Source organism: Canis lupus, chromosome 11, assembly GCF_011100685.1.
Source record: "Canis lupus familiaris isolate Mischka breed German Shepherd chromosome 11, alternate assembly UU_Cfam_GSD_1.0, whole genome shotgun sequence".
Taxonomy (NCBI): domain Eukaryota; kingdom Metazoa; phylum Chordata; class Mammalia; order Carnivora; family Canidae; genus Canis; species Canis lupus.
The window spans coordinates 57,262,405-57,274,751 of NC_049232.1; the positions used below are offsets into that span (position 1 = coordinate 57,262,405).

Consider the following 12,347-nt stretch of genomic DNA (forward strand, 5'->3'; position numbering starts at 1 on the left):
GGTTTTCTTTCTTTTTTTTTTAATTTTTATTTATTTATGATAGTCACACACACAGAGAGAGAGAGAGAGAGAGAGAGAGAGGCAGAGACATAGGCAGAGGGAGAAGCAGGCTCCATGCACCGGGAGCCCGACGTGGGATTTGATCCCAGGTCTCCAGGATTGCGCCCTGGGCCAAAGGCAGGCGCTAAACTGCTGCGCCACCCAGGGATCCCAATACGTAGGTTTTCATAAAAATCCTAGAAGGAAAAAAAAAATCCTAGAAGAGAGCACAGGCAGTAATTTTTCTAATATTGGCCATAGCAACATTTTTCTAGATAGATATCCTAAGGCAAGGGAAATAAAAAAATAAACTATTGGGACTACATCAAAATAAAAAGCTTCTGCACAGCAAAGGAAACAATCAACAAAGCTAAAAGGCAACCTACTGAATGCAAGAAGATATTTGCAAATGACATATCCAATAAAGAGTTGGTATCCAAAAGATAAAGAACTGATACAATTCAACACCCCGAAAACAAACAATCCAATTAAAAGTTGACAGAAAACATGAACAGACATTTCTTCAAAGAAGACATCCAGATGGCCAACAGACACATGAAGTAATACACAACATCACTCATTATCAGGGAAATGTAAAACAAAACTACAATGAGATGTCACCTTACACTTGTCAGAGAAATCAATTATCTTGTCAGAATGCTAAAATCAAAAACACAAGAAATAAGCACTGGTGAGGATATGGAAAAAAAATGAATCCTCATGCACTGTTGATGGGAATGCAAACTGGTGCAGCCACTGCGGAAACAGTAAGGAGGCTCCTCAGAAAGTTAAAAATAAAACTACCCTACAATCCAGTATTGCAATACTGGTTATTTACCCCCAAAATACAAAAGCCCTAATTCAAAGAGATACACGCACCCCTATGTTTATAGTAGTAGTATTTACAATAGCTAAATTATGGAAGCAGGCCAGGTGCCCATGGATAGATGAATGGATAAAGAAGATGTGATACACACATACCAGAATATTATTCACCCATTACCAAAAAAAGAATGAAATCTTACCGTTTGGAACAACATGGATGGAGCTAGAGAGTACAATGCTAAATAGAATAAGAGAAAGACAAAACCATATGATTTCACTCATATGTGGAATTTAAGGAACAAAACCAGCAAAGGAGAAAAGAGAAACCTAGAAACAAACTATAAACTGAGAACAAACTGATGGTTACTAGAAGGGAGGGAGGTGGGAGAATGGGTTAAATATGTGATGGGGATTAAGGAGTGTACTTGGGATGAGCACTGGGTATTGTATGGAATTGTTGTATTGCTGTCTTGTACACAGGAAACTAATATAATTCTACATGTTAACTATGCTGGAATTAAAATGAAAACTTAATAAAAAAATACCCGGGTTTTAATTTAACTAAGCTTTGCTACTAGATAAAATTAAGTAAATTCTAAGCAAGTTTTCTTTGATCTGATTTTTCTATAAGTTAATAATGTGGAATGTAAGAATATAGGATGTAATACTTCACCCAGAGTAGGTACTTGAGAAATTAAAGAAGTTAATACATTCTGTCCTATTATACAGAACTTGCATTAGAATATGTGGAAGTGCAATAGGGGAGAAGAATTTAAGATATTACACAAATATTAAAGTATATTCTAAAATATATGGTCAATACTATAGAGATCTATAATTTTTCAGAAGCATCATACTCAGATCGTTCATGCAAGTAAGTTCTATTTAATTGTCAAACAATATTTTTGGTTTTTATGTTTTCAAAGTATAGGCCATTGGAAAAGATGGAAAACTCCCCATGTCGTTCTGTGAAGCTAGCACAACCCCAAACCTCTTATAGTGAGTTTAAATCTAGTAAAGATAATATAGACACACGCACATATAGACAGACATGTGTTAAAGTCCAAGTAATTTATTAGCTAATAGAGTCCAAAAAATTATATATGTGATCAGGAAGAGTTTTTCTCAGGAACGTAAAGATGGCTCTATATTATGAAACCTACCCATAACTCGTATCAGCATATTAGAGGAAAATTTATGATTATGTCAGTAGATGATTCTAAAAAGAGGAGGAAATAATTTGATATAAATCCAGTAACTTCACTCAGAAATGCAATTAAAGCAACAGTGAGATAACCATGTAGTACTGGCAGTATGTGGGAAAACTCATACTTTGGTGGTAATATAAATTCTTACTTAGGTAACTATTTACTTTAGCTACTGATAATAGCTATTGAAATAAAGCACATGATCCTTTGAGTACTCTCACTTTTGGGAATCATTTCTACAAAATACAGTACAATGTATATACTATAATACTAATATATACTGTTATGGTATATTAGGATATATTCAAGGACTCCTGTTTTGGAAACAACATGCATGACTGTTGATCACTTGGAAGGGTCACTGCATAAATTATTATTTAATAAATAATATTATTTAATAAATTATTATTTATGCAGTGACCCTTTATGTAATTATACATCCATACCATGGAGTACAGTATACCCATGATGGTATTGTTACATCACTGGGGTGAGGAATAACAAATTATAGATTATCCTGCACATGTTATCCATTTCATTGTAAAAGGAAAGTCTATATATGTTAATGTTTGCATGAGCATTGGGAAATGTGTAGGAGGACTGGGTTAAAAGAGGTGGTTGGATTGGTGAAGAGGGAAATCATTAAGCTTTTCTTGATATGTTCTACACTGTTTGGTTTATTATGAAGAGTGTTTGTTACCTTTGTAATAATCACATTTAATGAAGGAAAAAATGCTAAATAAATTCAAAACATGAGAATATGAGTTCTTAAGCTCAATTTGGTTAAAGACATGAAAAATAGAAAAATGTTATAGGTAGCTTTTGTTGTAGAGGACACTGGAAATCATTTCCATTCATGATCATTATCACAGATTACCTCTGAAAATAAAGGTATTTTAACAGATGGTGGCTTTAATGATTTTTTTTTCTTTTATAGCAACTCCGTTCCAATATTCGAGAAATGGAGACACTTTGTTTGAAAGTCCGAAAGGATGACCTAGTACTTCTAAAGAGAATGATAGATCCTGTTAAAGAAGAAGCATCAGCAGCAACAGCAGAATTTCTTCAACTCCATCTGGAATCTGTAGAAGAACTTAAGAAACAATTTAATGATGAAGAAACTTTACTACAGCCTTCTTTGACCAGATCCATGACTGTTGGTGGTAACGTACTAAGTCTTACTCTTGTTCATAGTAATGCAGTTCACCATCTTGTATAACTATTGCAGATACATAAGTTTCCAGGGATCACGTCCTATTTCAGTATGTTGAATTCTTGGACCCTGGGCATGCCTAGAAATTCATGTAGAGGGGATCCCTGGGTGGCTCAGTGGTTTAGAGCCTGCCTTCCACCCGGGGCGTGATCCTGGAGTCCCGGGATCGAGTCCTGCATTGGGCTCCCCGCATGGAGCCTGCTTCTCCCTCTGCCTGTCTCTCTCTCTCTCTCTCTCTCTCTCTGTCTGTCTCTCATGAATAAATAAATAAAAATCTTAAAAAAAAAAAAAAGAAATGCATGTAGATAAAGTTTCATGGGATAAAAATTTTGAAGCTATGCTATATAGAGTGGAACTTCTAAGTACCTATTTGTCTATATATTGAAAATTTCATCCTAATTTGCAGAGGATACCCCCTTCATGTCCGGGTGCAAGAGTAGCCTAACCAGGCATACCTCTTTCTTTGGCATTCTGATTTTCTTTCATAGGGACTTTAGATCTATCAGCTCAGTTTTCTGAATTTAACAGACAACATTAAAAAAAAAAAAAAACAAACCTGCATTGAGGGTCATGCTATCAGCTTTTGTGAAATGGTACTCTAAGAAACGGTCCAGCAGAACTTTTCATCATATCTTTTTTAAGAATGTAACTGATAATTGAAGCCCTGAAAAAAAATTCTTGGTTTAATACATAATAGTACTTGAAAGCAGTTGGTCTTTTTAAAATCTCATTAAAAGGATATTGGCTAGAATAACTGATAAGGTTTCTCTACTTCAGTTATTTACTGGAATGCTTACGTCTGAATTTTTTTTAACTACCAAAAGCCAAAGTTTTTAACTGTCCTGGCTTTATTTTATAATTGCTCCCTTCATTTTTCCTTTTTTGTTTCCCTTTTAATTTATGCTATCTTGTTATATTTTGTATGTTCTAAGATGCTTTTAAATCTTAATAAATTATAAATTAGAATCTAAGAGATGTTATACCTGTCCAGTTTTCACCATTTCATGTATGTAGGAGGCTCTTATACCATTCCCTGTCTCCAAAACCAGATTATTTTTGACGTTTTATTTTCAGTGCTAATGATCCAGTAATTCATAGGGAAGTCAAAATTGAAAAATTAGAGGAAACATTTAGGCCATCATCCAGAGTTTCTTTGCAATCTTGCTTTTACTATATCCTGAGTACCTAGCACATAGTACATAGTGCTTGGCACATAGTAGACCATTAATAAATGTTTCATAAATGTGAGAGAATAAGTACTTTTTTAGAGGCAGTTTTGTAATTTCAGATGTACTATACTCACTACACTCTGTGGATAACCAGTACCTAAAGTGTCATTTAGGATAGAAGGAGATGTTACCACTCAGCCCCTTGGTTGAAGAATATTTAGGAATAATGCCTTTTGATAGTTTGTAGCTACTGTTTATGTTATTCTGTGTGTATTAATCACCACCATAATGATGCAGCTAAATGCTGTTCATATCATTTAGTGTGAACCTGATACTTTATGTGCATGTATAGAGAAACTGGGCTTCCATGTGATTAAGCAGCTCTCTTATCTACCTAAACACTGTGACAGTTGTGAGGACAGTAACAACAATGAAGATATGTTGGTTTTTCTGGAAAGAGTCGTTGATATCAGTCTCTTGCTATTTAGTTTTGAATTGCCCATCACCAGCAATTCCTTCAAAAACAAAAGGTTTGAGTTCTGAGGTTTCTCACATATGATACTATTCTAATACTTGGTCTTATTTGCATTTTATTACTGCATTATTTGAGTTTCTGCCAGTGGGACTCAACAAACTTGGGTTTGGGCTCAACAAACTTAGGTTTATATATCATCAGAGGAACTGGGTGATTATGAGAAGAAGGCAGTTTACATAGTTTGCTGGCAATTAAATTTCTCTGTAGGAAAGCTGACAGGTATTAATATATATATATATATTTATGCAACATTTGAGGAAGCACATGTACAGAGAAGATGAAAAAGATTGAAGCAGAGCCAGAGGATGAGGAAGAAGAAATGACAAAATTCATTTTCCAACTCTTTTGATTCTTAGATTTCTCAATTCATGGAACATCAAATCAACTAAAGACCTAATCACTTGCCACTGGGAAAAACTACATGATTAAATTTCTATAACTAGTGCTGATTTGATTGAGACGGTCATCTTATTTATAAAATACCTAATTTATACCTAAAACAATGTGTAGAATTTCAAATTCCAAATGGTCTACTGGTGAGATAGTACTTTGACTTTGAATTCATTGCCAACATTAAGCAGTTAAAATGACCTGTCTCACCAAGTGCCTGAGAATTTCACCAAATGAGAAATTCTACTAGGTTGCCTTAAATCCAGAATTATTATTAACAAATAATTGAGAGGATGGGAAAGAAGAAGAATAAAAACAAAGCAACTGATTTACATAAGACCTTAAGAGTAGGATAGGAATTGGGTTTGTTCCATGTGTGGTCTTCTAGTTATGGACTCTTTTCTGCAATTCTACATGTTTTTATCCTGTGCTTTCTGGTTTTTCTTTGTTTTTGCTTTCAATACTCATTTAGTAGTGACAGCCTATACAGAAAAAATGTGTTTGATTTGCATAGAAGTTAAATGCCTTAAAATACTTCTTCCTTTAAAAATTCAATCTGATTCTAAATAAATTGGTTGGAAATATCAGCAGAGATTCAGGAGCAATGTTGCCACATTTCCATGAGTGAGATCAAAATACAAAAATAGTTTTTCATTTACAGATAGAAATAACAAGTAGAATAGGGTGTTTTATGTTCTCTGGAGAGTAAAAGAAGCTTATTAAGTTTAGGGGGAAGCTGTGATGATTTTGCTGCTTCTTTTGTCCAGATTCTGAGAGTTCCTAAAGCAAATCTTCTCTGCCAATCTTGCTTGATCTGAGAAACTCCCTTCTGTCTCACTTGTGTGTCTAGTTTCATTTTTAGCATATTGCTTCCCACCAAGAGAAGTGATGAACCTACAAATTTGATTTGTATTTAGAAAGATATATCAAGTCATATAGAGTGAATCAGGGCTTCTCTCCATCTTTGTCTTTCTTACTCCCCTTCCAGCACATACAGTTCACCAGTGCAATAGGAATAGAATCTTATTACATTTTAAACAAATACTCAGAAAAGAAAAGAATCCAATCTTAAAACTGCTGGGAACTTCAGACCGCATATTGAATTTGATGAAATATCAGATTTTATCACAGGTATATATACATGTAGTGAACAGTTTTGTGAAGCACGTGGATAGTTTTGTATATTATTAAGAAGATATGTTTTCTGTTGGTTTTAATTTTCTTAAAAATACTCCTTAAGCCATGACTTAGAAGTCATTTTCTTTGGCTAGATAGGTTGGTATTCATGATCAATAGATTAATTTCACTATTTTTAAACAGTCAGAACACGAAGAATTCAGGAAATGCCTTTGAATTAATTTAGATTTATAATGAAACTTTTCCTCACATATTGAAGTTTAGTGGAAATTTCTTCTGTGTTGTATTATAATTCTTTGAAGAATCATTGCCTTTCATGAAATACAGAGAGAAAGAGAATGTTTGGTTGTATAGAGAGAAGGGAAAAGTCTTATGTCTGTGTTATTAGCTTCAAATAAGAATATCTTCATGTTTATTTGAGTTTGAAGTCAATAATAAGATTTTAAAACTGGAGTTTGAAAAACTGGGGAGTGATATATGTATTCTACATGTGTTCTACATTCTTTACACTTGCAGTTGTTTGCGTGTGGATGGAACTATCTTAGATTATTTCATCATATAAAACAATAGCAATTTGAGTTCTGTGCACAGGGTGAGTACTTCATCCTTCTTTCCTGCAGCTATAATCTGTCTCACTGTTTTCCCTCATCACGTCTGTAGCAGTTTCTAAAAGTTCAAAGTCAATAGATGTTCACTGAGGTAGTGATTTCTAAAATAAGCTGGAATAAATGAATTATGGAAGTTGTAGAAATTAAAGGATTTCTTTCTTAATTGTTAGTTATGCCTCAGATTGATTAGTGATGTTCAGAGTTGTAAGTTTACAGCAGGATTTTCCATGGAATAGAACAGATTTCTTTGTTCTAAGACTCCATTTGAACTAAGATGCATACGCAGTTTGGTTTCAAGTGAGACGTAAATGACTTAAACACTTCTTATTTTTTACCAGAGGAAATCTGTTAGGTTTACTTAAAATGCCAAACATTTCCCACTCCTTCATTTTTTAGATCAAGAATTTATGTATGACAGTCTCCCCTCATTTTGTTATATACCCTGGTATACTCCATTTAAATCCTCTATAATAGCATAAAGGTTATGGCTTATAAAAATCCTTAGAGTGGATGTTGTAATTATAAAATTCTGCTTTACATTTGGTCTGTTAATGATAACAAAGTTATCATTATTCATCATCCTATTAAAGAAGTTGGAGTTCTTATTACAATAGAAATATTAAGTGGAAGAGCGGTCTTAGAGGAATTCATTTATCTTGATTGATGGGAAAATGAAAGTGTCTTTATGTGATAAGTTAGGACATAGGATAAATAACTCTTTTAAACATTTGTAAAAATCAGAGAGCTTTTAAAATATTGGATACTTGCCATAATGTTGTAATGTAAAACTTTATCTGATGTTTTTGCTCTTCAAGATAAGGAAATGTATTCAGATAAGCTAAAATTCAAAATTAAAAGAACACTGTCAATTCTGATAAGCCTACGAAATATTTTTTAGTCAACTGACTATGCCCTTCCTAAACAATTCAAACAGATTCTTTTCCTCGAGAGGTAAAACATTCATAAATTTCAAAAGTAAAATAGTAATGCAGTTTTATAAAATGCCATTCAGTTATAGACTAGGATGAAAAAGAAATTGAGAAGATGAACTTAGAGTAATGACTTTTAGGAGTAGATAAGGTGTCATATGTCATTATGTCAAGTCTTTGCATGTAACACTTTAGTAGCTCTCTACTGTCTGCCAGATAAGGTACAAAGTCTTTAACTGGTCTATGGTTAAACCCCTCCTAACCATCTATATAATATTCTATGTTTGTAACTCTGTGTCTTTTATTTCATTCTTTGGCAAGACCAACCTGCTGATTTTATGTTAAGGTTTATCTTTTCTTCTTTGAGGGCCTTTTTTGTGCTGGTCTCTCTATGTAGAATTTATATTCCTATTTTCTTTGTCTTGTAAGATCACCTATTTTGGGACGTTGTCTCATAAACTGCACACCACACCAAGCTGGGTCAGATGCCATCCCAAACTTAGAATACCCACAGAATATTGTATGTACCTATATATGATTATCTAAATACCATTGCAATCTCTTACTGTTTTAGGATTTATCTCTTTGTATGTCTAACTCTTCTAGAATATAAGTTCCTTGAGAACATCTACTTTGTATTACTCATTTTCTCATCTTTGGTACCTAACACAATACATAACAGTTGTCAGGTAATATTAAAGTGGTAGATATTTTGAATTTGAAGTAAGGAGGACAAAAGGAATTAGACCTTCACATCTCTTCTTTCCATTTCCACTGCCACTGTCCTCAAACAGGCCATCATCATTTTGCACTGGACATACTGCAAAGTCTCCCAACTGGGTTTTCACTCTCTAATTTTTTTTTACCTTTCAACTTTATCCTTAATCTATTCTTTACACTACAGCTATGGTTCTCTTTCTAAATCTGAAATCTGATTATGGCACCCTCCAGCTTCCCAGTAGTTTCCAGCTCCTTTTAATAGTTCCATATTGATCTTATGAGAAAAACAGAATTCTTTAACATAGTTTACAATGCCATGAATAATGTCACGTTAGATTTCTAAAAGAGCTCAACATTTGCTTTTCTCTTTCATAGTCTGTATTTCAGTTCCCAAACCTATGCATGTATCATTCTCCCTGACCTGAATACTATGCTTTCCCCTCCACCTTTGCCCCAGTTCACCTATGTAATTTCTGTTCATTCTCAGGTTTCAGCTTCAAAACCTCCAGCTACTCTCCCCTCCCCACATCTAGGTTAAATACCTCTCTTCTGTGCTCACCAGCATTACATATTTATTCATATCATAGTTCTTATCAGACTATACTGGCCTTGCCTGTTAATATAGTGTATTGTACATAATATGGTAAGTTCCATTAATAATAGTAACAGTAGCAATGCCTATTTATTGTAGTAGTAACTACTAAGCCACTTATACTCAATATTTAAGCCAGGCACAGTGCAAAATAAATACCTATCACCTTATTTTATTTTAAGTTTTTATTTATTCATTTAAGTGATGTCTACACCCAGTATGGGTCTTGAACTCACGACCCCAAGATAGAGAATCACATGCTCTTCCAACTGAGCCAGATATCATCCCTTTCACCTTATTTTAAAAATGAGGACAGGGCAGAAGTTTAGCGCCACTTTCAGCCCAGGGCATGATCCTGGAGACCCAGGATCGAGTCCCACATTGGGCTCCCTGCATGGAGCCTGCTTCTCCCTCTGCCTGTGTCTCTGCTTCTCTCTCTCTCTCCCTGTGTGTCTCCCATGAATAAATAAATAAAATCTTTTTAAAAAATAAATAAAAATGAGGACAATGATTCAAAGAGCTAGTAATTAGCCAAACCAGAATCTAACCCAGGTCTTTCTGACTAGGCCCATGCTCCTAACCATTGTACTATGTTGACTTCTGGAGCTGTTTATATGGTTTACCATTGTGTCTATAGTACCTTAGCATACCGATTAGCATTTACTAGGCATTCTGTACATATCAGTTTAATGAATGAATGATAGGGAAAACCAATACAAGGAAATAAAAACTTGAAGGTGGAGTTTGGAGTGTAAATTAATTCATCATCCTAGCAGTTTTACTGAGGAAGGCTTTAGTGGATTGACGACTTTTCAAAACTCAGAAAAGAAATAGAAGCAATGGAGACATGGGCTAGAAAAATGAGTCTGAGAAGGAGGATGACAATATGTATGAAAAGATCTTCATGGTAAGAGTTGTTCATTTGATAACAAATTTATTGTTACCCCAAATGGCTGATTTTCATTGTTAAAAAAAAAAAAAAACAAACATGATGTCCCTACTTGTAACACCTTCTGAATCTGATATTTATTACTAAAATATCCAAAGGAAAGGTTAATGATTTACATTGAAAGTGTGAAACCTGTTTCTAGTGGGTCTCTTCATGGAATGTTGGCCAAATAGAATAGTTCTCCTTCTGTGCTTCTTCCACACTGAGCTCTAGTTATTCAGATTGGGTAGATGGCATTTGTAGCTATCTTCTTGAGATTTTTTGTAGAATATTTGTTACCCTTGGAATAATCTGCCCATAGATACATCTATTTTTATAGAATGATCAATTTAGTTTTAGCCTGAATTCAGTTAGTTAGCATTTTACATGGGAATTGTTTTACAAAATTGATTTATGCTATCTGCTTTCTAACAAAAGCCCATAAACTAAACACGAGGCTGTGTTCATCCAGGAACATTTCACACTGCTGAGGCTGAAGCTGATCCTCAGACTATGACTCAGGTATATGCGTTGCCTGAAATTCCTCGAGATCAAAATGCTGCAGAATCATGGGAAACCTTAGAAGCGGTATGTTAAAAATTCTTTTTGTTTTGGTAGCTGTTAGGCAAAAAAGTAAGTAACTTTCTTCTCTCTCTTTTTAAGGATTTAATTGAACTTAGCCAACTGGTTACTGATTTCTCTCTCCTAGTGAATGTAAGTATTTAATTGTTTTTGGCTCAGAGATGTTAGATTAATAAGATAAGAAGCTTTTATTAATTCCTAGGCTTTTGATTATAATTTCAATAGAAATTAGAATTTTTTTTTTTTAATTATTTATGATAGTCACAGAGAGAGAGAGAGAGAGAGGGGCAGAGACACAGGCAGAGGGAGAAGCAGGCTCCATGCACCGGGAGCCCGATGTGGGATTCGATCCCGGGTCTCCAGGATCGTGCCCTGGGCCAAAGGCAGGCGCCAAACCGCTGCGCCACCCAGGGATCCCAGAAATTAGAATTTTTAAGACTGATGTTGAACCATGGATTGAAGTCCAATGGTCCTCAACTTCCAGATAAATTTAATAAACATTTATCAAATGTTTGTTATTTAAAAGGTACTGTGTTAGATCCTTGGCACCTGGGGTCCGACAGGGTTAGCTATAGAAGTAAATGAAGCCTATTCTTTGCCTTCAAGGACTTAATAGTGGCTGTTGATAAGGTTGGACCCCCAAAACTGAAATTTCAAGCATGATTATTAAGTGCAAAAATGAGGTATGAAGGGAGGTATTATCAGCTTTAAGAGAAGCATTTTATTCCAAGGGAGAGAGGCAAGGGTTGTGAGATAGAAGCATTAGGATAGCTTCACGAGATAGGTAGCATTTGCTTGAGCCTTGAAAATTGAGTACAATGTCCACAGATGGGAAGTGGGGAAGGGTGCGTTTGAAAACAGCTGAATAAAGACATGGAGTACACAAGTGTATGGCCTTTGAAGAACGACAAGTATTGCAGTAATAACCAAAGCATGAACTACTATAGGCAGGCAAAGCAAGGAGTGTGCAGGCCAGAATGAGGTGGCATTGAAGGCCATACCAAAGAATTTGAACCTAAATTTGTAGATATTAGGGAGCCAGTATAGATTTTTGAGCAGATTAGAGTGATATGATCCATTCTGCTTGAGAAAGATTACTGTTAGCAGTGTGAATTATGGCTCTGGGAAGGAGGAGATAGTAGGCAGGAGGACTAGTTAGAAATCAATAGCAAGAGTTTCACCAAGAGCAATGGCAATACAAGTATGAAGGTAAAGGACAGCTAAGAGGTATTTCTGGGGTAGACTTAGTAGAAATTAGAGGAAGATGGAAGAGTAAAATATTAAAGCTTATTCTGCATAATTGCGTGGCCAGTGATATCAACATAGATGAAGGAACATAAAGTAGATTTGGTGGGAAAGACAGAACAGGTTTTCTGTCATTGTTTTTTCTAAATTATTCTTATGTTTCCTTCCCAGGAGGTATAGGAAGGTTGGATGTAAGTGTGTGTATATCTGTATGCACATACAGGAAC

The 12,347-nt window shown here is 34.8% G+C and overlaps 1 protein-coding gene across 5 annotated transcripts in view; it reads left to right on the plus strand.

Annotated features, from left to right (window-relative positions):
• Positions 1-12,347, plus strand: part of STX17 (syntaxin 17) — a 71,804-nt gene that overhangs the window by 39,037 nt on the left and 20,420 nt on the right. For all 5 annotated transcript variants that reach the window (XR_005367055.1, XR_005367054.1, XM_038552937.1 and 2 more), the window contains exons 4-6: positions 3,010-3,235; positions 10,766-10,881; positions 10,957-11,007. Coding sequence is in view for 3 of the 5 variants with exons in the window: in XM_038552937.1 (XP_038408865.1) it covers positions 3,010-3,235; positions 10,766-10,881; positions 10,957-11,007 (393 nt within the window). In the remaining 2 variants the exon portion in view is untranslated. The remainder of the gene's footprint in view (positions 1-3,009; positions 3,236-10,765; positions 10,882-10,956; positions 11,008-12,347) is intronic.